This window comes from Coptis chinensis, chromosome 5, assembly GCF_015680905.1.
Source record: "Coptis chinensis isolate HL-2020 chromosome 5, ASM1568090v1, whole genome shotgun sequence".
Taxonomy (NCBI): Eukaryota; Viridiplantae; Streptophyta; class Magnoliopsida; order Ranunculales; family Ranunculaceae; genus Coptis; species Coptis chinensis.
Window position 1 is genome coordinate 13,824,248 of NC_141460.1, and position 25,920 is coordinate 13,850,167.

The 25,920-nt window shown below is 36.6% G+C and overlaps 1 protein-coding gene and 1 long non-coding RNA gene across 5 annotated transcripts in view; both read right to left on the bottom strand.

Moving 5' to 3' along the window:
* Window positions 1-1,005: 1,005 nt before the first annotated feature.
* On the bottom strand, window positions 1,006-9,354 carry LOC147496785 (uncharacterized). Its single transcript, XR_015194889.1, has 2 exons — window positions 9,079-9,354; window positions 1,006-1,566 (listed from the first exon to the last, which is right to left on the bottom strand). It is a non-coding gene; the product is annotated as an uncharacterized LOC147496785 (long non-coding RNA).
* A 379-nt stretch (window positions 9,355-9,733) lies between these two features.
* Window positions 9,734-25,920, bottom strand: part of LOC147496786 (vacuolar protein sorting-associated protein, putative (DUF1162)) — a 42,435-nt gene continuing 26,248 nt past the window's right edge. For 2 of the 4 annotated variants that reach the window (XM_086559665.1, XM_086559666.1), the window contains exons 18-35: window positions 25,795-25,880; window positions 25,630-25,716; window positions 23,287-23,548; window positions 22,732-23,160; window positions 22,522-22,618; window positions 17,687-18,006; window positions 16,140-16,256; window positions 15,838-16,005; window positions 15,497-15,625; window positions 15,001-15,090; window positions 14,736-14,842; window positions 14,503-14,651; window positions 13,187-13,269; window positions 13,002-13,097; window positions 12,767-12,889; window positions 12,537-12,620; window positions 10,750-10,893; window positions 9,734-10,230 (exon numbers count right to left, since the gene is read on the bottom strand). In XM_086559665.1, the coding sequence (XP_086415791.1) occupies window positions 9,895-10,230; window positions 10,750-10,893; window positions 12,537-12,620; window positions 12,767-12,889; window positions 13,002-13,097; window positions 13,187-13,269; window positions 14,503-14,651; window positions 14,736-14,842; window positions 15,001-15,090; window positions 15,497-15,625; window positions 15,838-16,005; window positions 16,140-16,256; window positions 17,687-18,006; window positions 22,522-22,618; window positions 22,732-23,160; window positions 23,287-23,548; window positions 25,630-25,716; window positions 25,795-25,880 (2,907 nt within the window). In that variant the 3' untranslated portion in view covers window positions 9,734-9,894. Of the gene's footprint in view, window positions 10,231-10,749; window positions 10,894-12,536; window positions 12,621-12,766; window positions 12,890-13,001; window positions 13,098-13,186; window positions 13,270-14,502; window positions 14,652-14,735; window positions 14,843-15,000; window positions 15,091-15,496; window positions 15,626-15,713; window positions 16,006-16,139; window positions 16,257-17,686; window positions 18,007-22,521; window positions 22,619-22,731; window positions 23,161-23,286; window positions 23,549-25,629; window positions 25,717-25,794; window positions 25,881-25,920 lie in introns of all 4 variants that reach the window. The other 2 variants (XR_015194888.1, XR_015194887.1) reach the window with 2 other exon arrangements.

A 25,920-nucleotide genomic window follows, 5' to 3' on the forward strand; every position in this document is an offset into this window, starting at 1 on the left:
TTAAGCTAATGAAAACATGAAAACTCAAGTTGTTAGTATTGAAATGACATAAAAACATTAAAATACGTATTTATTAAAGATTGAAATAAGAACAACAAGATAAGATTGAAGATTGAAATCAAACAAAGTAAAATAACAAGATATAAATAAAAGAAAATGAAGAACAATAAAGTAAATGACTTGAATTGAAAAACTAGACAAGAAATTAAAACAAACCAAATGGTTTGGACCTTAGAGCAATAGATACTTTCTCTCTCCCTAGCTTTTATATTACATACTCATACTTTTGCCTTTTACAGATTTGCCTTTCTCCATTACAAATGAGACACCTCACACTTCACTTTTGCTTTTGTTTTTTCTTTTGCTTTTTGATTTCTTCTTGACCAAGGTAGGTTTTGGGAGAATGTTATATTTTGAGATAAGGGCCTCCATCTCTGGTCTTCTGAGTTGAAGGCTTTGATATTTGACCTTGACTTTTGACTTTGACCATTGACTTTGACTTTTTTAACACTTTTCCATAGTAGTTTATTGTTTTCATAATAAGCGTGATTGAGGCTCGTTTTGGTGCTAAGACGTAGCTTTTATGATAAATGGTCTGAAATTGTCCATAACCTGAAAAAGGCAATAAAAGCTATGAGTTGTCATTTCGTTAAGCGTAAGACGGGTTATAATACAGTAATATAAGGGTAATAAAACACATATTTGGGAGTTGATTAATAAGTGATCAATATAATATTTATATATATCTCTTAGCTTTGTATAATTGCAACTATTTTTTACAATAATTTAATATTCATATCTCATAGGATGGGTTCGAAAGCTAATTATGTTACATGGATGAAGTATGAGTATACTGGGAGTGTTCAATAGATTGATGAGGTTCACCATATATTGTTTAGATATGGATTGGTGGGAGTTTATGAAGGTGGGAAGGTAGTAAATTACTTACAACTCATAACTTGTTTTTGAATGAAACAACTTGTATTGAAACTTGACTAACTTGAATGAAGAAAAAATTTATATTGAATGAACAAACTTGTGTTGAAGATTAAATGACAACTTGAATATGAACTTGTATTGAAATAACTTTGATTGAAGATTGAAGAACAAAAAGTAAATGAAAAAGAGTAGAATGTAAAATGACTTGAAAATAAAGATTACACTACTCCTACATGACACTAGATTAAGTCTAGGTGCCTTCTTTCCTCCTACTTTTTGGAATTTATACTACACCTTTTGCCAAAGACTGATTTGCTCTCTCCCTCTACAATCAAAACACCTCACTATGTTGCTTTATGCTTTTGCTTTTGCTTTTTCATATCTTCTTGAACAAGTTAGGTTTTTGAGCAAGTCTTCTCTTGTAGCAATGTCATCCATCTCTAGTCTTCTCGTTTAAGGACGTGACTTTCAGTTCTCTGGTTTTGAGTCATTAACCTTTGACCTTTGACTTTGATTTTTTCAGCACTTTTTCATAGCAGCTTTGAGCCTTCATATTAAGCGTTAATAAGACTCCTTTTGGTGCTAAAATACAGCTTTTATGATAAGTGATTTGAAATTCTCTGTCACCTGAAAAAGAAAATAAAAGCTATGAGTTGTCTTTTCAATATGCGTAAGAAGGGATGTAATGCAGTAATACATTAATGCAAGGGTAATAAAACGCACATTTGGGAGCTGATCAACCACCCCCAAATAGTATTTTTCTTGTCCTCAAGCAAAAATGAGAGAGAAAACTAAGATCACAAATGAGTGATTTATTATTTATTATATTAATCTTGTTTTACAGAGTGCGATTGCATTGACCATATGCAACAAGGTCTTAAACCACTAGGAATTCCCTAGTGGATGAGCTTAATCCCCACGAGAGTTCTAGAGAAGGTACTCACAAACTGCTTCTTCTATCTAGTACAAAGGGTCTTCTCTCCATATTTATTCTCAGAAGTCTATACATCTCATTTGCGGGGAATAAAATATTTACTACAAATTGCGAAAACCCACGCGCAGCAGTATAAGGGGTTCTCACGATTTGGTTTAGAATTATTACATGAAACCATAACGGTTCCTTCAATTGGTATCAGAGCATGTAGATCTGTTGGTAGATGTAAAACTGCTCTAACTTGGTTTTGCAGGCATCAAGACCAACTGTTATGGTCAGAATGATTTATGGAAAGAAAAGTGATCGATTTTGTTTTTATGAAAAGTGATCGGTTTTACAGTTTTTTTTATTGGTGGATGTAATTTAAATCACGGTATGTATCATGTTGTTTGTTTATTATCCATAATGTAATCTATTGTATGATCAAAGATCAAAAGATCAAAAGTTGGATTGGTCGAGATGCTCTTTTATTTTGGTAGAGCGCAGGTGGAGCGCAGGCAGCGCTTAAGCGCCTGGTAGTCGCCAAAGGCATGAGCACGGGTTGAGCGCGGTCTGCGCTTAAGCGTCTGGAAGTCATCAAAAGCATGAGCACGCCACGCGCCTTGTATAGGCATAAAAGGAGCGCGGGTTGCGCCCTCAACGACAGAAAGAGAGATTTTTTTTTTTCTCTACAAGGTGAAAATTGTTTGTTGTTCGGGGGTCTATGATGTGATTTCGTGAGGTTTCCAGTGAAGGAAATAGTCCACGATTTCTTAAAAAATAAAAATAAAAATAAAAATTGGGGCGCTGCCCCGAACCCCGCGACCTAACCGCCAGACTTTGCGAATGCAACTAAAAGAGTTCGGCAAACAGGATAGATCAATGAATATGGCCATAACAGTTGGGAATTTATTTTCCATTTTATTGTTCATATTTGCTTATTCTATATGCACGTTTTTATTTGTGGATGTTTGTGCTAAAAACTAAGCCCACATGAATAATAGATAACATGGACATAGGCCTGACCAGTAAACAGAAAGATCCTCAGTTCTAAATAACTAAGTGGGAGCGGGAATTTTGTTTGGTATAAATCCCACGGTCTCCATTACCGGTTTGTTGGTAATGTAATTATACTTGCGCGTCGGTTTTAGTGCCTTCCTCCATATCGGATGAGTCTAATTACGGATTACCAGAACAAACTTCTAAAGGACAACTATATGAAATTATTAATGAATGGATTCACTTCTCCATCTGAAGGGATTCATTACAAATAATGGACTTAGTGTTGAGTAATGGTATACACTTAGATGCAAGTAATGGTATCTTCCCCATCGGAATCACTGCTATTATTTGTAGGACCAAAGAAAGGTCAACATTTTAGTTTTACTTGTCTAGATGGCATGTGTCCACTCTAATAAGTGGTGTGTTGTTAAGTTGACGAGAAGTAGAACTAATAGGAAAAACCTCTCTACACGAATGTAGAATGGTAAACGTCCACACTATCGTGGCTTACTACTTCTCGGTGTGTAGGGTGCTGACGGGTTAATTAATTAATTTTTAAGTTAACTCCAAAAGTATTTCCATGAATGTAGAATGGCAAACGTTCACACTATCGTGGCTTACTACTTCTCGGTGTGTAGGGTGCTATGACGGGTTGAATAATTAATTAATTTTTGTTATTAACTCAAAAAAATTTTGCCCTACATAATAGTTAATTTTATGTGATTCTCAGGTTTTCAAAATGGTTACTTTCAACCCACTAGCAACTATTCTTAAGGAAAACAAACTCATTGTCCCTTATAACATAGACTGGAAGGGAGTTGGTCCTCTTCTCAAACCAGAGAATAATGGAGGTATGTCTCATGCACTAGTTGTTGAAACATGTTTAGCGGTGTTATCTACCAATACTTGGTGTGTAGATACAAGAGCCACTGACCATGTATGCATTTCGATGCAAGGGTTCCAGGAAACCAGAAAACTAAGTGCTGGAGAGATTACCATATCTTTGGGGGATGCTACGAAAGTAGTAGCTGTTGCAGTGGGAGATGTTTGTTTATCTTTTGGTAGAAATAAGACTATGGTGTTAAAGAATTGTCTTTATGTGCCTAATTTTAGAAAGAATTTAATTTCAGTTTCTATGGCAATTAAGGATGGATATTCTGTTTCTTTTAATGACAAGGTCGTCATTAAGAAAAGTAAACATTTTATCTGTTCTGGTGCATTAGAAGGCAATTTATATATCATTAATCATATTCCACCCACAATGCATCAAATGGAAATTAATAACACATCTTCTAATTCAAATAAGAGAAAGGAACCTTCTCAAATGAACCAAACACATATCTGGCATCTACGGTTAGGTCATATCAACTTGAGGAGGATTCAGAGATTGGTAGCCGATGGACATTTGGGTTCATTGAAAGTGGAAACTTTTCCTATCTATGAATCTTGCTTGGAAAGTAAGATGACAAAAAGGCCTTTCAAGGCCAAAGGGTATAGAGCCAAAGATGTGTTGGAACTGGTTCATTCTTATTTATGTGGACCCATGACTGTCCAGGCTAGAGGTGGTTTTGAATACTTTGTCACATTCATTGACGATTATTCAAGATATGGGTACATTTATTTGATGCTTCATAAGTCTGAGTGTTTTGAAAAATTCAAAATGTACAAGGCTGAGACGGAGAAACGTCATGGAAAATGTATCTAGTCACTACGATCAGATCGTGGTGGTGAATACCTCTTAGGAGAGTTTAGGGATTATTTATCAGAGGTTAGGATTACATCCCAAATGTCTGCACCTAGGACTCCCCAACAGAATGGTGTAGCAGAGAGGAGAAACAGGACTCTTATGGAAATGGTTAGATCGATGATGAGTTATTTGGATTTACCAATTTCGTTTTGGGGATATGCCTTGGAAACGGCAGCTTACATTCTGAACCTGGTACCTTCTAAATCAGTACCTAAGACTCTAACAGAATTGTGGACTGGGCGTGAGCCTAGTATAAAACACATTCGGATTAGGGGTACCCCGGCACATGTGTTGGGAGATGCTAATAAGTTGGGATCTCGTACAGAAGTACGCTTGTTTGTAGGCTATCCTAGAGGAACGAAGGGTGGTTTATTTTATAGTCCTAAGGATCAGAAGATCCTTGTTAGCACCAATGCTCGATTCTTAGAAGAAGACTATGTGATGAACCACAAGACCCCAAGTAGTATTATTCTAGAAGAATTAAAAGGAGAGACACCCACTACTTCAGTACCAATAGTACAAGAACAGGAACCACAACGTGTCACTAATGACGTACAAGAACAAGAGGTGCTTCATCATAGTGGGAGGGTTGTTAGACAACCTGATAGGTGGATTAGTTTGGGAATGTTTTCAGACATAACCACTGATAACCAAGATCCTGATCTCTGGACCTGCAATGAAGCACTCCAAGATAAAGATGTAGAATCTGGGCAAAAGGTAATGATTTCTGAGATAGAATCTATGGATTCTAATCAGGTCTGGGAGCATGTAGAGCCACCCAATGGTGTAAAAACCATTGAATGTAAGTGGGTCTATAAAAGAAAAAGAGGGGCAGACAGTAAGGTTGAAACCTTTAAAGCAAGGCTGGTGGCAAAGGGAATTACTCAGAGAGAGAGGGTATCGATTATGAGGATACCATTTCACCAGTAGCCATGCTTAAGTCTATCCAGATTCTTTTATCTATCGCAGCTCATTTCAATTATGAAATTTGGCAAATGGATGTCAAGACAGCTTTTCTTAATGGAAGTATTGAGGAAACCATCTATATGAAGCAACCAAAAGGATTCATTGAAAAGGGTCAAGAGCATCTTGTTTGTAAGCTTAAACGATCCATTTATGGACTTAAACAAGCTTCTAGATCTTGGAACATTTGTTTTGATGAGGTAATCCAATCTTATGTATTCGATCAAAGCCCAGACGAATCTTGTGTGTACAAGAAATTTGATTGAGACGTAGTGGTATTTCTTGTGCTTTATGTAGATGACATCTTACTCATTGAAAATAATGTGAAAGTGTTGTCGGACATAAGGGTATGGTTATCAAAGCAATTTGATATGAAGGACTTGGGAGAAACGGGTCACATCCTTGGGATCAAAATTATAAGAGATCGCAAGAAAAGGATGTTGTGCTTATCTCAGGCTACCTATATTGATATTGTGTTGACTCGTTTTAGAATGCAAAACTCCAAGAAAGGTTTCTTGCCTTTCAGGCATGGAGTTCCTCTATCAAAGGATATGTGTCCCAAGATACCAAAAGAGACAGAGGACATGAAAGCGGTTCTTTATGCTTCGGTTGTAGAAAACTTAATATACGCCATGCTATGCACGAGGCCAGACATCTGCTTTGCCGTTGGCATGGTTAGCAGATATCAGAAGAACCCAAGACAAGGGCACTGGACTGCGGTAAAACATATTCTGAAGTACTTGAAAAGAATTATGGATTATATGTTAGTATACCATGCAGATATTTTGGTTCCCTTAGGGTATACAGATTCTGATTTTCAGTCAGATAAGGACAAGAGTAAATCCACCTCAGGTTGTGTGTTTACCTTGTGAGGTGGAGCCATAGTATGGAGGAGTGTCAAGCAGAAATGCATGTCTGACTCCACTATGGAAGCTAAATATGTGGCTGCGACTAAGACAGTTTGGCTCCGGAACTTATTATTGGACTTGACAGTGGTACCTGGTTTACCTATGAGTATCACACTTTATTGTGATAACACTGGTGCGATATCTAACTCGAAGGAACCACGAGCCCATATAGCAAGTAAACACATTGAGCGCAAGTACCACCTGATACGATCCATCGTAAAAAGAGGAGATGTTATTGTTACCAGGATAACATCGGAAGATAACCTAGCTGACCCCTTTACAAAGAGCTTAACGGCTAAGTCTTTTGACTGGCATGTTGAGGGGATGGGAATCAGATGCTTGGCAGCATAGCTTTAAGTATAAGTAGGAGATTTGTTAGTAGTATACTATAAAGCAATGCTTTGAGTATAAGTGGGAGATTGATAGGGTTATATACTAAAAGCATTACTTTTGTAATAACTCTAATTCTTTATATTTTGAATGAGAATCATATGGGCAAATGTTATGCATATTATATATGTTAAGTTATTAGTTATATGCATGTGTCTAATACTTTATGTTGTAGATGATATGGTGTGTGGTGACACACAGAAGATCATATCATCAGTACCTTATAAAGTATAAGTAAACGTTCACAACCAAGATGGATTTGGACAAAGCATTGGTACGGTTGTAGTATAATCTGGTATTAGTCTATCTTAACTACTGGATTACACTAGTACACTTTGTGTGTATTGAACAGGACCAAGTGAGATTGTTTCTCTTTATACAGACTATATAAGAGAACAAACACCTCTGTTATTATGGATGTTTGTCCTCTTAAATCGGATATAATAACGGGCACTTACATGCATTGTACATTGCTTTAAATCATCAATGAGTAAGATTCATTTGTGAATCAACAAACTCGATGGATTGGGTAATGACATTGTATGTAAGGTGTGTTGTTGATTATAGAAGAAATTCGTGACCCGCAGGAAGTCGGGTTGATAATGTCCCCTTGAGGAGCTCATAAGGATTGTTATGTAAACCCTACAGGTGAATTTAATCCGACATGACAATAAGGTTGAATGGTACTACTCAAGAACATAAGAAGTTGATTAATGTAGTTGTCAGTAACTTGACTTAATCAACGGGCATTCGATATCTTAAATACGGGGAGATCAACGAGAATATAATATAGGGCCCATAAACGTAACACATAATTTGGGATTAGGACGGTAGTGCAACAATGACCTTCAGTGGAATAAGTTATTTGTTGACGGACTTAGGTCGTGTGTTCTGGGCGAACATGAAAAGTCCAAGCCCGTCAGGAAACCTAACCCTGATTTCTCCTCATGGTCCCTGCTGTAGCCTATAAATAGAAACCCTCTTTCTCTAGCCGAAATACCAAGGTTTATATAATAAGGAATGGACATAAACATCAATAAAATACGGGGAAACTGAAATACAAATCCACTATTCTTAAGTAATTATTTAATGGCAACAACATGGAGAATCCCTCATTTTAAATTAAATAACATAACCAACAGACAAAAAAGTCTAACCATTGGAATAACAAAATACGTAATATTTACAGACCTAATTAGGGTTTAAATATTCAAAATAATCATTGACATGCAAATTAAACATTAGGGTTTAAATATTCAAAATAATCATTGACATGCAAATTAAACATGCAAAAGAAGGAGCATTGACAACGTACCTAACCAAGTTTGCTTCTTTTTTTTATATATAAAACTCCAACTCCAACTCCAACTCTTAACTAACCAAGTTTGCAAGTTTGTTTTTTTCTTTAATATATAAAACTCCAACTCCTAACTAACCAAGTTTGCAATTTTCCTTCGAAGATCCAAACTACGTCAATGAGAGACTGTTAACACTTTCATTCTCTCTGTGTGGAAAATGACAGAACAGAGAAATGAGAAGGGAGAAACAGAAATGAGAGAGAGTGAAGGAAGGAAGAGAAATGGCGTGAGTTAGTAAGTTTATTCCCGCCAATTTTATCGAGATCCATAGTTAGCACGTGTTTTGATAACAACGGCCAAGATCTAGAAGATCTTACCCGTTAAAAAGTGACCACGTGTCTCATCACATACCGTTGAATTGGCATCAAATTACAAAATTAGAGATAGTCAACTTGGTCAATATTGACCTCATAAGGGTATTGTAGATAATAACAAAATATGTGAGTTGGGCGGACGTCCATCGTTGGTCAAAGTGGTCAACTCAGAGTTAGGAGGACCAAAACCTAATAATCGGTCATTGGTGGACCAAAGCCTAATTACCCTATTATTAGGAGGACCAAAACCTAAAAACCCCAGGGAGAACGATATTAGCATGGGATACAAAATCCTGATATTAGCATGGGATACAAAATCCTAAACTGCTGAGTTTTTTCACGACTCACTGGAAGGAAACAAAACATGGCATTAATCATTGACGGAAAACACAAAAAAAATAAGATGTTAAATCCTTAACACAGAAGATCCATGTACACAATATGAACAAAAATATAAATAACTATAGAAACCCCAACTTCAACGATGAACCAAAACATAAGCTCCATGAAACTGAAAAGAAAACAAAAAAGATGAGATGCGTACCTTTGACTTCCTTGCCAAATTCAGTGAAAAGCCTTGACCTTTCACCACCACCATTGTGAATAATATTAGTTTCCCAAAACAAGTGAGTGAAGAGGAAGAGAGAAACAGTACCACGTACTACTAGTCTTACTACTAGCTAGTAGCTACTACTGCTGCTGGTGGTGGTTTTCCAGTGCCCACGTTTGGGTTTTTATACGTTTCGCCTCAAGTCTTGCGCACGTGAGATGCACATTTCTTTGAAGTTTGAGTTGTTTTGTTACTCACGGTGGTGTCTTCAGGTAGCACAATGGTTCTCGAGCTTGTAATATAAAGATCATCGTGCTGTTGGTAAAATAGTCCTGTAGGTAACTTTAAACATTTGCTTCATTGCCTGCAGAGTCAAAATTGACCTTGGTTGATTACAGGGGATAACGATGTAAACAACTTCACGCCCATTTTCCCTGCTGTATGCTACCATTAGGATCCGAGCAACTTATGACCATCCAGCTTTCTTCGCTTTTGATTTGAACCCAATTAGCCCTTGCTTGGAGTTAAATTCAAATCAGATGTTAAACCATGAACAATGGCATAACTCTCAGCTACACAATTGGTATGTACTCGAGACGACATAATTAGCAATAGTGCCATCAAATTAGAAAAATGAAGTAGAAGCTGGTTTCGGAAGCATTAAATGGTATCGATAATCTGACTAACAATGGCGGTAATAGAATAATTTTATGTCCTATATAGATATATACAGTTACGGTAGAAGGGACTACTAAACTTACATGATTATCATCACGATTTCTATTTGATAACATGAGAATAAAATGCTTTTCATTTACTGCTCTCATCATCAAGAAGACTCAACAAAAACCCACTTACAATCCGTCTCACAACAGTATTGGGAATGCAACGACATAGTCGTCCATCAAGATATGCAACTACACCTGAAAAGATAAACTTACGAACTCCCCACTTTATGTTAACTTTTATCCTCTGTTTTCCACTTGTGGTCACCGGGACAATCCCCTTCTCAGAATCACCTCCTGAATTCTTCTTCCATTTAGCATTAGCCATAAGCTTTGTCACTTGCTTTCTCAACATCCGGATAGAAAAACTCACAAATAGGTGTTCCCATAAAGTCAGCACTGTTGGACCAATCTTCCATTCCTGCAAGAATTCTCGGGTAAACAAGTATTTCTTCTGATAACTACATCGGTGTTGCATTTTTAATATACATAATATAATTTGCCTAGACAGAAGAAGGTGAATTTTGTGCTTCAGATCCTTCACCTGGTAAACGCCATATACTGGACATTCAACTACACTTAATCAGACTTGTGGAAATTCGACTCTACCGTTTTTGATTTCTCTAATTCACATTTGGAATTGGTGAAACATACAAGTTAATTTTTCGGGACACGATCTCCTAACACATATATAACCGGAAACATAAAACCAATGCATTTAGAAAATTTTAAATTCAATGCCAAGTAGTTTACAAGATTATGATATCCGCACATCAACTCTAGCAACAGATTTTATGGAATTGGGAATGCCAAAATGGGATGTTATATTGAGGAAGATCTACATGTATCTAGAACCTCCTTATGACCATATTACATTATTATAAACACTATTTCTATTCCAAGACAGGGAAATGGATCAATCATTTATGAAAATGCTTACTTTTTCTCCTCGAAGATGGCGTAAAGGACGAGAAGCTGTTGATGGTTCTCCTTGCAGTAGTCCCCTGCTTAGGAGAAAGCTCCTCACTCGATCCAAGATTTCGTTCATGAGGGAGCTGTTAGGAGGTAGGTTTTTGAGGATAACCTGTTACAAATATGAAGCATCACTAGATAGGTGTAGACGTTTAGTAGTACCAATGAAAATGGGAAAATGAAGCATCACTAGATAGGTTTTTGAGGATACCATTCATCATAATGGGTGTAGACGTTTAGTAGTACCAATGAAAATGGGAAAAAACATCCATAAGGAATGATGGCATGCATTACTAATAAAACTACTTCAGAACTCTAGTGTGTGACAATTAATCTGTGTGATTCTTACTAGTGCTTTCAGTGCTCGTCCCTTGATCAATAAATGTTTAACTGACAGTCCCCCCTGGAGTCTGTGTTAAGCTGTGCATCTTCGACTAGTAAGTTCCAGAAGAGGTAGGACGCCTTTTTATTTTTTTCCTTTAGAAGTATAGACCCAGTCTAATCTTTGGCTGAATCTATGTACTTCTTTCAATAGGAGAGGTATATGAGCAAATCCTGCAGACTCATTCATATTCACATTCTCATCTCTGACTATCATCTATCAGCTAAGTCATATTGACACGGATATGCATGTCAGTGGATACGGAGTGTCCACCACTGCAATGTATATGAAGCAGGTCACGGGGAATGACTAATTAAAAGGAAATCTATTACCATTCTTTAGTTACACAACTAATTTTTGAGCTCAAGACCTTACAAAGCGCCTCCTTGCAAACAAATAACTATGAAAAAGGCATATCAAGGAGTTGTAACTATGTTAATAGATTATTTTTCTTAGTTCTTTAGGGTATACGGGAAATCCTAGTTTGAAATCATATGCACAACGTGCCCGTATGTCCACGGATTGTTTTAAGAATATGAAGTATCAATGTTACTTTGTCTACTAGATAGCATAGCTGCTTTGGTTAGAAATGCCACACAAGCTTTTATTTATCTCTTTATTATTGTTATTATTATTTATGAAAATCAACAACCAGAATAGATCATCCTCATCAAAAATCATTCCTCACATACTCATATTAGGGGTATAAATTAGTGAACAAAAGGTTTTCTATAAAAGGGTCAAAGAAAATAATTCTTAATGCCAGTAAGTATGGAAGGTCAAGACTCAGGATCTTCAACAAGGCACTAAAGGATTACAAGTCCCGGGGATTTTGGTTTTTTGAAGACACAGATCTTAATTACCATTATTGTTATTATTTTGATTGGCAAGCCTGTTTTAAATAAGACCAGTAACTTTTTGATGCTGGCATGGTTTAAGCCCCAGACCTCTGGTATCATCACCCAAAGGTTTTACCAACTTTGCTAGTTGGCACCTGCATTACCATTATTAACTTTATGGTACTCCAAGAAGCAAATAGCTAGAGGTAAGTCAAGAATTGCAGTCCTCCATCATACCTTTAAGGACGTTTCTTTGCAGAAGGCTACAACACAAACAATGCATTTCAAATATAATATGATAATAGTACACATGAAATGAAAGTATCTAAATGATGACAATTCAAGCTTTCGAAGTAATCAAAACCAGCCTTTGAGTCAGATCAACTAAGAGAGCAACATCTATCATTCTCTCAATGCAAGCAGATTGCGAAACAATGTTTTAAAATAATATGCAGAAGTTGATACATAGGTCCCCGCACATGCAAGTAAAATATCTAGTGAATTCTGATATGTAATGACTTAAATTCTATTTACCTGATCATCAACGACTCTAACTCTGAGATATTCTTGTTTATAAATTGTATCCAACATAGCTTGCAGGTATCCTTCAATATATAACTGCAATTAAATTTCCATGTGAATATGCGGTTGGATCAGAGACAAGAGTATGTACATGATAATCACACATTCCTCTTTTAATAATTTTTTATGTTGAAGGAAATAGTCAAGAACAAATACTTCAGAAAGCCTCTGGACATAGTTACCTCATCAACCCCGGGATTCCGATCAAGTTTAATTTTCCTATCTGGGCCACCTTCCATAACAGCAGTCCCTAACAGAGATGGCTCCATTGCTAATTTCAGTATTCCATGGTGGAAACCATTGACCTAACCACAATTCCAATTAGACGATGCTATTGTTTCTGCTATAAGTTCTACCATGCACTTATTAGTGTGAAAACAAGTGGGGTTCACAAAGAGAACCAGGAGGATGCAATACCATTCCGTTAAAGCCATTTGCTTCTGCTCCTTTCAAAACACAATCTGATATTTCAGTGACAGCAGCAAAAGCTACATTTGATCCTGCTGTTTTGATCTGCAGAATATATCATACAACATAAATTCCTTGAAAGTGTTGCTGCACAACAACTCCTAGTTCTGCCACTGTGAACTTAAGGAACTTACAGATTTCCCTAGATCACCAAAATACCGCTTTGTCCCAGAAAACCCCTTTTTATCAATGCACTTACTGACAAATTTGAACATACCTGCACTCAACATAGAAAGTAACAATCAAAGGCTAGGATAGAAAGGAGCTTAACTATCTACATTTCCTCCCAAACAAAAGGATACAAAAGTAAAATTATGAAGATATGTATGAGAAAAAAAGTGGCACACACAAATGCATTGCACATGTTTGAGTCAAATTTTGCTCGCGCTCCCAAAAATATACAATGTTACCTCCACACTAAATTTGTCCCTTTAGTCTTTGTAGTTTCATGCTTGGCTCTATCGTAGAAAATAAAAAACAACAAAGTAAGGGAAAAAATCAAAGTTGCGTGACCAGATATATCATATATTCCTTGATGCAGAGATTGAATGCAAAACCTGTAATGCTGCACTATAAGACAGGCATCCAATAGCAATTTTAATTACTAAAAAAAACCCTTGAACAGACGAGGTTATGTATGAAATTCAAGTGTTTGTCTTGTCAGGTAATAGAGAATGTATCAACTATTATTAGGGTGACTTTCAGAGTCCGTACAGATATAAGTGCTTCTTTACTCTTTTTTTCGATAGAAAAGGTACTTATTTACTGGAATAACCTGGTTCAATAGTTTAAATATGGGGATAGTTAGGTTGTGGTCCCTGTTTTGTAAGGAAACAGGCTGTGGGAAGAAAATAATTGAGATATCAGGTTTTGGTCCCTTAACCATGTATTTTCCATTTGTGTGTGTGCCACTTGTTACTCATAAAAATTGGGACATCAGTTGACCATACAAATCGCGACCAAACCCTAATATCCCCCAAAGATGAGATAAATTTCTGAAGCTTCCTTTTCAAGTTTTATCATAAAGTGCGTCAACAAATCACTGCATTCTGTACATGGTAGAATTCTTAGATGATATACACACGCACAATTGATGAAAACGAAAAAAAAAATAAAAAATGGAGCAAGTGCTCTGAAATAGGGCATCCTCCAAACAAATGAAAAGAAAAAGCTACTATTAGCAATCCGCATGAAACCATTTTTTTTTCCCTTTTAGGAATGCTCATTATGTATCTTCTCATCTTTTTTTTTATCTGTTGCTTACAACACCATCAACTAGGTGGTGTTACACAAATGAATCCCCTTCCCCCACCCTCGGCACTGGTGTAAGTGGGAAATGAACGCAAGACCTCCTCAGACCACCATCAGGGCCTTGACCAACCGAGCTGCTGGCACTGATTCAGTGAGTCAATTTACTACCAACGGCATAAAAAGAATAAAGACTACATACCTAAGGTGATCCCTGGTAGATTGACTGAGCCAGTGGAAGGGTCAAAAAAGATATCAAGAGATGATGAAGCCGAGTCATCAAAAAGAGAAGCAAAAGCTGGGGGAAGAAGTGGGCTTCCTTTAGCAATGTAAACGGCTCTCATGGCATACCTAAATAGTAAATTTATTTTATAATCAACTGTAGCTCAAAAGCAAAGTGAAGAACAATAAAAATGAAAAATAAACAAGGCTTACCAGGAATAATGTTGTGCAGATTTAATAAACAACTCACGCACTGTAACTAGGGCATGTGTGAGCAGGATACCATTGAGCTCTACTTTCTTATTCTTTACAGCAGGGATCTACAAAAATGTAGACACGCAAGCACGCGCGTGAACACAGACACACAGAGAATAAAATGTGATACGACAATAATTTGGAGGATTATCGAAGGTATATTAGCTCAGCAGTATTATAATTAAAAATCATTTAATATTATCACCATGGCATTGACTGATACCTTTATTACACTGTGCAAAAAAGATCTCACAGTCTCTTGGGCTGAGCTATAACTTGACTCTGAGTTTCCTGGAAGAAAGCTTGCCACAACCTTTGACAAGCAAATTGATGGTAAACACAACGGAAATAACTGAGAAGTGAAGAACTCAAAACTTTAAAACAGGGTTTTAACCCAGAATCAAACAATCAAGAGACAACTTCATTAGTTAATTCCTTTAGAACTGTTTTTTCTATTACAAAATCATCTTTGTACAGACTTGATTTTTTTGCTACTCAACAGACCAAAAAATAGAAAAGAGTAGACCGTGATAAAAACAATGTATGCATACTCATTGATGAACATTGCCGCTCATAAAATTAAAACAAAATAAAGAGACGCCGAGACCTAATACTTAGATGCACTACATCACAAATGAAATTCCAAGTTATTGGGGACAAATTTTAGTAAATCACTAAGAACAGGAGAAACATCAAACAATGGATGAACAAATACCAACCTTAATCGGATGAATCTCAAAGTGTTCAAAATAAAATTGTTGGCTCCGAGCATACGGGTCACTGAGGGATGTTCTCCAAAAAGGAACGAGTCTTATTAGTGTCTCCTCATCAAGGTTCAACTGAATGGGCTGCAAAAAATGAGATGCTTTAGCAAATAAAGAGGTATATGTAAAGTCAATGGTGTGCCAAGAACTCTAAAATTCTATATACACATACCCATAAATTTCAGTTTACAAATTTTCTGTGTATTAATCTTTCTTTTTCAGATATCGTTACATCTTAGAAAGGTAAATGTTTATAAGATAGCACAAGATCCCCAGATAGAAACACCATAAACTACCTGCAAAAGAATGGAAGAGTGTTTAACTTTTATGACACCAGAATCTGTTGAAAGTAGAACGAATACAAGTTGCAGTATGTTCTCATTCGTGTCCGAGTAATCTGATTCATTTCTTCGGAGCAATGCTGCAAAGGGAGCTCCAACCCATTTTTCATCCACATTTATTGACTGCAGTATCAAATTAAATCACAATCTCATTATCATCGACTGATCAAGTTCTTTCCCGACTAACTCAAAAGCATACTATAAGCAAGCACTTGTAAATTTTCAGTGACCTTACAAAAGCAGTGAGCAGTTATTACCTGAACTTTGATCTCATTATATTTATTCTGGTCCGTAAACATTGAATCCAGAATTATGTTTCCGAACCTTGCAACTACAACAGGAGAATGACTCGATGGCTCACTCACATCTTCCTCCTTCAGATATAAAAAAATATATATGTTATATGGAGCAATGTAGTCGTAGCCTATAAAACATAGAAAAGTAAAGTCGTAAGGAAAAACACATGAACATGGCAAATGCATACAGAATATCAGATTTGGGGAGATGAGTTGGATAGATTCTGTAATATGTGTAGAACTGTAGACTATAAAACTGAAAGAAACTCGATTTCACAATTTCAGACTTTTCAATATCTTTCTCCTTTTCTTTTCCGTATTATATTTTTTTGGTGGTTCAACAGCTAAGTTGGTGGTGCAAGTAGTGGCCCGAAGAAGTTAGTGGCAAAAGCTGTTTGTGGGTGGTTAAAAGCGCTGTAGTAGACGTCAAATGGCTGCACTAGAATGGACATATTCTGGGGCAATGCGTGACTGGAGGTGCCCTCTTTTTACTAGATTTTCAGATTCGTCGCTAAGGGCAGTGATTGTTAACTGAGATATTGGTTGCGGCAGCGTCCAATGTCTTCGACTATGAAGTGATGGAGAAGGCAGAAGTGTGGTTCCAAAAGGACAGGTAAAATCTACAGTTCTTTTAGCAAATTTGATGAAGAAAAGGTAAGATTTTGGAACCTACTTCTAGAATCTGCCAATTCTGGGATTCAACCTTGTTCTTCAACATAGAACACATTTCTTCATACGAAAATATCGGATAAAACCTTTGTCTTACATTAATCAACTTTATTAACTCTTTCCCTATGGGCGAAGGCCTAAAAATTAATTTATATCCTTGTAAGGCATTAAAGGCTTACAATTTAAATAATAATTTTAAAAACAAAATTGGAAAACATATAATACTTAATATTTGTAAATAAAAGTAGGCCTAAAATAATGAGCTAAGAAATCTGAAAATAATATATAAAGTAATTCTAGAAATTCTATAACCATGAAACAATAGTTTGGGTCTAAATTATCTGATTAATAGTTACTCATTTGGCTATTCATACACACAAATTGGCAATTTTGTGCATTGTTTTTTCTTATGATATCAATGTCTGCATACTCGTGTATGATTAGGTGCTCCTAATACAGAACTTTTCGCTGATGACTACCATTTGGACATACATAACTGGCACTGGATCAACTTGAATATCAAACCAGTATAGTAAATTTTGATAGACAGAGAAAGACACTGTAAAGCCGATTACATTTCCTCAAACCATTATGAGGTGAGAAGAACGTGTAATAGCATTCACAAGTGATATAAATTATCTTAAAGTTCAGGTGGATATTTAACATGATATTGTCATTTGGTAGACAAAGATAGAATAAAAGCAGACATTACTTATAGCCAGGCAGACACCGTCGCAACGACACTCTAGTTACTACTCAAATATAGGCAACTCAGTACACGTGACAAAGGAAAGTATAATTAAAATGACACTAAAATTTGATGAATAATGTCAGCTGACCTTCTTTATATTCTCCAATAAGTGAATCGCAATGAGTGAGACTCTAAACTGAATCTTTGCACATAAATGAAACATAGCATCTTCCTTGCCACGACCAGGAAACTCAGAAATTCGTAAAACCCGTGTAGGACCATCTGCATATACTTCATAACCCACCTTTAGCATCTCTAGGCCATGTGACTCATCTTTACTTTTTTTCTGGTCCCTTGGCTTCTTATCCAAAGGTAAATCTAAAGCAAGTCCTCTCTGTTGCCGTACTTTAAAGAAAGGCTTCCATTTACGTACCTTGTCGATGTTAATCTCGCGTGAGATATTCAAATCTATAAAAGAAAAATAACAGCATTAGGATTTGATCTAAATGTGCTGTAAATAATACAAATTCTTTGGAGGAACCCAACTTGATGATACAAAGTCAATAGATTTACAAGAAACATGTGAACATGCTTGAAGAATTTGGAAAAAGAATAGAATTATTTATTCTGCTCTACTGAGGTCCAAATAAGTAATACAACAAGTGTGGCTTGTCTCAAACATCTGGTATACATGTGACGTAAATACACCACTCAGTAATATAGTAACTAAAGGGACGGTTTGACACTCCTTTACAAAATTTGCACTCTTAGATGGACGAGTTTAGAGCACAGAAAATGAAAGTGATTCTTATGAAACCCATTAGGTAGAAAGAGTCGAACTTAATATGGCTTTAAATCATGGGCAGCAGTAAATGCAGCCAAAATATTAGGTTTGGCACCCCTTTGTGAGTTTCGTAGAGGAGGTGGCTCTCCATTTATTCCTATTAAAGATGACCATCCAACTTACAACCAATTGGTAATAAGTGGAGAGGCCCCAAGGATTATATATTTTTATGCATGGCTTAACATATTCCAAGTAGGACTAAACATCTCAGCACACCCCCTCACATTATTACTTGAGCATAACACATGGACGAACATACTTGAGTTATGTGGAGTAAACAATAGGCCATTTGGGCCAAACATGATAGCCCTGATACCATATTAAAGACGAGCATCCAACTTAAAACTTAAGGCGCCCATTCTTGTGGCAAATTTTTCTGTGGATACTAGTTATCCCCTGCAAAAGATTCCTATGCTTTTTTATTTATTTATTTCATGGCAAAAGATTTTCATGATTTTTTTATTTTCACCATTTCATGGAACTTTGTTTGCATGACACTAAAAACATTTCTCTTCCTCCCCGTGGCAAAGGAGTTCCTTTGAAATGATTTTTCACAAAAACAAATTTCTACAGCTCGTAATTTTCACAAAATATTTTTTCCACGACACTCTCAGTGCCTTCCACCCATTTTCATTAGGGCACAAGTGGAATAACCATTATATACACTAGCTGTCCTAAATCATTACTGCTGTCCTAAATCATTTCCTCAAAACTTGAAGATAATCTCTCTCCCTCCCCATGGACTATAGTTTCTTATCTCTCCCACTATAGGATATATTTATAAATCTCTTTTTTTCATGAAGCTATTCTCCAAGAATAAAATGCATCAACAATCAAAAAATTTACGTATTTTTGTCATGGAGGTACAAGATTTTCCATCATCCATTGAAAGCAACAGTTGCTTTCTTTTGGAACTTTAAGTTCTTGTGATTTTACAGTTTTAGACTAACAATATTTGTTGTTAAGTAATTGTTGAGATTATTCACCCCAATTTCTAGGTGCATTTCACATTTGTTCTATCCCAATCTTCCTCTCACATTCATGGAATTTCCCCTCCCCACAAGTTTGAGCTTATGAAGAAATTGGTGATTTGATATTGGTATCAAAGCTCATGTTATAATTTGGTTAAAAGGGCGGAGATGATGATCCGAGAGTTTAATTTGGCCTTAATGGGAAAATAACTATGGAGGTTTGGGGAGAAGCGTGATATGTTTGGTGAGTGGTCAAATCTAGGTTTGGTGAGACTAATCTAGGATAGTACAGTGGTCAAAGTTCAGGTCTATACGGGTGTTGGGTGTGGAAGAGTATTCGGAAAGGTCTCAAGGGGTCTTAGAGAGAGAGAGATCAGGTATGGTCTTAGAGATGGGTATAGCATTAGATTTTAGAGGATAAATGGGCAGCAGAGACGGCCATCTTAATTTTCAAAAAAATCACCTTATTTGCGAATTTAGACAGTTAAATAATGGTAATCTTGGTTGGGATTTAGGTACTTATGTTGGCATGACAGATTACGATAATTTGGGCTATAGGCAAAAATGGTAGATTCTCAACCAAGTCCTTATATTCTTCCCTCGTTTCTTATCTTCCTATTAATCCTCGAGGTAAAATTATTCTTGATTTTCCTAGTTAATCATTAAAACTACCTAGCCATGTCTCTTTCTCCATATAGTGTGTAACTCACAGTAACATCTTGACATAGATAACCTAATTATGAGAAAGAAAATAATTGTCAACTTTTGCCCTTTGTGTACGGCTGATGGCGAGTCAGTTAGTCACACTCGCATCCATTGTCACTTCTCATGGGAGATCTGGAGTCACTTTGTGAGACAATTTGGGGTGTACTGGGTGGTTCCTCGGTCAATGAAATATTTGTTGGTCACTTGGGTTCTAAGGATCCACTCTCCTGAAGGGTGTCGACTGTATAGCATTTTATTCTTTGTTGTCATGTGGGGCATTGTGGCTAGAAAGGAATAGGAGACGCTTTGATGGTTCAGTGAGTAAGGCTGTCAACGGGTTTCGATAACCTGTCAACAGTTTGGGTTTTGGTAATTTGGTTTGCCCTCCACCGACCTGAAACCGAACCAAACCGATAAGATATTGGCTTGGTTTCGGGTTTGCCCTCCACTGAACCGATTAAATGGTATTTTAGTAATATTTATGATTAATTTTGTATATGTTTATCAACTGGGTAGCTGAAATTAATCGATTTAATTTTGGATTTAATTGATTTTATAGTTTTTGGTTCGAGTCGGTTCGGTTTTTGGTTTGTAATATATCTTATTGGTTCAGTTCGGTTTCGGGTTCCCAATTTTCTTATCGGTTCGGGTTCAGATTTTCCATTATCTGACCCAAACCGATCTATTGACAGTTGTAAGGTATGACAATATTTTAAAACGCAAAGTCGCGACGCGTAGGCCTCAAGAGCGCACTACTTTTCTAAATTCCAAAAAAATTAAAGTACACAAGTACAAAGTTCTACATCCTACAAAATTAAGATTAAACAAGGAATATCAATGAAATCATGTAAAGTATGTGATACACAATTAGACGTAAATATTTATTGACAATACTTTGATATCTATTATCTAACTATCTATATGACTATATGCACATTCTCACAAACAAATTGACATGTCATTACTCATTAATAAGTGTTAACTAAACATTTTAGAGGTTTACATCTAATGAACCAAACTCCAGATGTGTTACAGTTCAAAAAAAGAAGAAGAAAAGGAAATATAGAGCGAGGCATAACCCAGAACTCATTCACCAAAGCTTGCAATCAAACTTCCAAAAGTAGAATCAGTCTAAAGTCTCCAAGACTTCATTAACATCACCACTAAAAGAAGTAGAAGCTCCCGTGACTTAAATGAGGGCTTAGAATGGTACATCGATACAACTTAAGGTGTTGATGTTTGCTTTATAATTAAAAAATGCTTTCAAGTATTATTATAATGTCGCAACAAAGGCTTATATGCCTCGATAGTGAAGGCCTCCAGTAAGCCTCAACACCTCGGACCTTGAAGCTCACGCTTCCATTACCCAACGCTTTATGAGAGTTTTAGGTATGCCTCGCCTCGAACACCTTTTAAAACACTAGCGTATGGAAAAGGTTATTATATCAATCAAAGGGTTCATTTCCTTTGGTCAAACTTTTGGGTGAAGTGGAGAGACACACAATTCGGAGACTTTATTTTCAGATAGGATTCCTTGCTCGGCCAAGCATGATAGAAGCTCCTAACTAGTTGTTTTATTGGATTACCATTTGTGTTTCTTTTATTTCATAGTTCCTCTTGTTGTCATTCCGAGGGGTATGTCATCTTACTATATTGATATTATGATTATATATATTTACCCACTTTACCGATAAAAAAACTAAGAATGAGCTCAACTTAAAAAAGGTTCCGGGTTTGGAGCTCTCCAAGTGCAGTTGCACAAAAAAAATATTGAAGCGCATACTTGTGTTTATTTCTAGCATTCCCCTTTGGGGGGGGTGTTGAGATTATTCCACTCAAATTTCTAGGTGTGCCCCACCTATGGTCTATCCCCGACCCCAAGCCTCCTCTCATATACATAGAATTTGCCCTTTCCACAAGTTCAAGCTTAAGAAGAAACTGGCAATTTGACAGTAATTATTATATCAAGATTTACTCCATAAAACTATTTTCACCTAGGTCGTAGTACATCAAAGATCATACTCCTTATCCTTTCCTTCTTCTTTTTTCACTCTATATTATAAGTAGTTATATCCTAATATCCCATTTAGATGTAAACCAAGGTAGAATCTAAAATATTTTCAACTTACCAAGCACAAATGAACAATGAATTAATAACTCATTATTACTATTACCACAAAAAATAAATAAAAAATAACTCGATATTACTGGGGTCGGACAACAATACGAATGTGGCTGTTGTCGCTCATTATATTTCTTCTGAGAGTAATACATAACACAGCATGTCTAACCGAAGGACGTGATTAATCCATAACAATCAAATTTTCTTTAACCAACATGGTATCACCTCTATAAGGGTTGTCAATACTACTTTTAACTTTTAGATTTCCTAGTCCAATGACCTCTAAGGAAGTGTTCAATCAAAACCTGGAAACCAAAAAGTGTCAACGTAGCAGCATTTACCAGTAATTTGGACAACCAGTTGATGCGGCAAGGTCAAATCATCCCAGACATAACTAACAGAACTTCCAGATCGCAGCACTTCTGGATCAACTGAATCCTGCCAGAAATTTAAAAAGAAAATAATGGTCAATATTGTCTTGTTTATTTCCCTAATCATACGCATCAAAATCGCCAAAAGAAGATGAGGCAACAAAGATTTACTGATGCAACCTTTTGATAGAATGTGATAGATGCATTCGGCAATGTATTTTCAATCCGATAAGGTAGCCTCAAATTAGTCGGTCTCTCAAAGCGCATAACCAGAGCAGAACCCTCTTCTACAACATGTACTACTGCAAACTCTGTTAATCTGCTTTCTGGCTCATTTGTTGGACTTGATTGATGCCCAAGAGAGTCTGATTGCCTCCTAAATTTCAAGAAAAAGCGCCCAAGTGAAGCAACACATATTGGCCCAGACCAACTCCATCTTACATCGTGTAGACGAAATTGCACGTATATCAAATAATCCTCACTGGCAATTCTATGTTTTCTGAACAAAGAATCGAAAAGGCTAGTTTCTCTTCTACTACTGCTCACAGTCTTCATTTGCAAAGCTTCTTTCCGTTTACCATCAACAGCAACAGTGTCATCTATATCACCCTTTTCAAAAACAAACAGAACAAATAAAATGTAATGACACCTAGAAAAGGTTAATGAGAATAAGTGTCAAGTATGCCGGGGTAAAAAGTAGATGATAAAGATGATTAAAAAGGATAACGAGCTTACCTCCAAGTAACATTGACGGACAAAGATGGTGTGTTCTGTTTCATTCAAAATCACATATCTTGGAACTATTATCACCATTTGTGATGGAATAGACATTTCAAAGTGCCATGGCTTTAGTGAAACCCCAAACTTTAATATGTGTGCCACCCCATCTTCCACATGCTTTTCCAAGCATACCTCTGTAAAGCCTGATAAGACATCCAAATCTAGCAGTGCTACAGAGGCCTTCTCTTCCAATAATTTAAGGCTTATCCTATTCGATCTGAGGACAAAATTTCTAAGAATTTCAGAGCATGATAAATGTAGATTCAGAACGTTAACAGATTTGAAAAGTCTGCATGAGTATAAAATCGTGTCCGATCAATCTCTTAAGACAAGTCCCCTCGATTTCCATTTTACATGAAATTTATACAATATATGGGCGACCTCATAAAAAATGAGGCCTGCATATATTAGTCTCATCATATGTATGTGTTAATGTAATTATGTGTGTTTTCTTTGTCAGCTTTAGAAGCCATGACTAATACGACAAACAACTCTCAGAAAGCATCAGCACCTAACTTAACTGACAAGCTTAATTGAAATTGTTTTTGCATGGTCTTTTCTAGACCATATGTAAGGAGAAGAAGTCAAGATTTGTAGCAGAAGTCAAATAAAATTGTGATATTGGGGTTGGGCATCACATGATATTAGGGTAAGAGAACACCAATTTGAAGACCTTATGTGTTGGGTGGTGTTGGAAAGTATAAGAGTATTAGAATAAATGTCATTATATTAGGGTTAAGTCTAAGTAGTTAAGCTTGATTAGGAGTTAAGTGGTCTATTTATCAGTCGTTTATATATACATAGATGTAACTCTTGTTAGGGAGCAACAATGCATTATGATAACAAACTCTAGTTTCTGGTTCCTCTACATTATTAACTTCTCCTCTTGAATAGTTAATAGTATGTGTTTCTCTAGATTTAATAGGTGGAAAACTGTAGTTTGCAATATTTGTGATTTCATGCGGTCAAATAATGGGTTACTTGGTTGGGATTTGGGAATTCATGTAGCCATAGCAGACAGGGATATTGCATGTGCTGCTGCCCTTTTGTCAAGGTTGGAATCCATCCCTTTTGTGAGACTAGGTAGAGATAATCGCCTTCGGTCAATTGACAAGAATGGAAGCTTCTCTTCCAGGTATTTCTATTTTGCCATGTGTTCACACTTTCCCATCACCCAGCGTGCTTGTCCCATTCCTAGTTTTCCTTCTAAGAGCATTCCCAATGCAAGCAACAACTTGTTACCTCTACATAAGACTATTTCCCCTCATAGCTACCTTGCTGGTGAAAAACAACCAGGGGTTGCGCAATGCAAAGGTGACTATAAACTTCGGACGGAATGTAAAAAACGGAAAAATATAATAAAAAACGCGCCAGACAGAATGAAACATCCCGTCCGAAAAAAAAAATGAAAAAACACGAGACGGAATAAAATGTTCCGTCCGAAGTTCACAACTCAATAACAATCTCGGTAGCAAGTGTTACCCTCATTGTTACCTAGTAAAGAGCTACCTCCATAGTCACCCTTGCATTGGGCTATTGTTTTTGGCTCATAAGGGTGACAAGTTGTTATTTCCCCTCAAAGTCACCTGCATTGGGAATGCTCTAATTTTATTTGGATATCTAAAGCTCCATCTCAAGTCTCTCTTTTCATGTGGTATGCAACCTTGAACAAAATCCTGACTATTGACAATCTTCATAAGAGGAAAAATATAATTGTCAATTGTTGTTTTATTGTTGTTTACTTTGCTTGTCCAACAGGGAGTCGGTCAATCACCTTCGCACTCACTGTGATTACTCTTGGAAAGTATGGTGTTACTTTGTCCATCAATCTAGAGTTAATTGGGTTGCTCCCCGGTCGGTGAAAGATCTCTTAGCGTATTGGGTTTTGAGGGCACATTTTTCAAAGGGGTGCAAATTATGGAACATACTACGCTTTGCGATTATGTGGGGTGTGGCTGGAGAGGGATAGAAGACAATTTGAGGATAAAGCCTTAACTATGGAGCAGATAGTCACTTAGATCAAAGGTTTGGTGGCTCACCAGGCTTTGATTTGGGAGGAGTGGAGGGATACTCCTTTTGGTAGTTTTGTGCTTAGATGGACTCTCTTTTGGGGTATTGTCAAGTGGAAACTTGATGTGTCTTGATCCTTTTTATGTTGTTTGTTTTTGTTTTTCTCTCTTCGCCTGCTGTAATTATAACAATTCATTTTGTTAATGAAGAGAGAGACACACAGTGATTTTTGGGCAATTTCTTTCAGGCTTAATTAATTTAAATAACTACAAAATGACAAAATCTTACTTCCCAAACCATGATCTTTTCGATTTTGGTGGCAAGAGCAAACCAAGATCGGGAGAAAGGCATGAGCCAAATTTATCAGTTTCCAACCTGCAGAAATTTAGAAGCAATCGTCTAAGTTGAAATCAGAAGATCCATAATATGGATTGAACTTGATGAATCAATTACCTAGACGGAGGCTTCTGATCGGATGCATAGCAAAGGAGGGCAAGGTCACTGTCATTCTGCAATATATATGATGTAGATATTGCAGCCTGCATTTGTTAAACAATCAGTCATCAAACATTTGACACC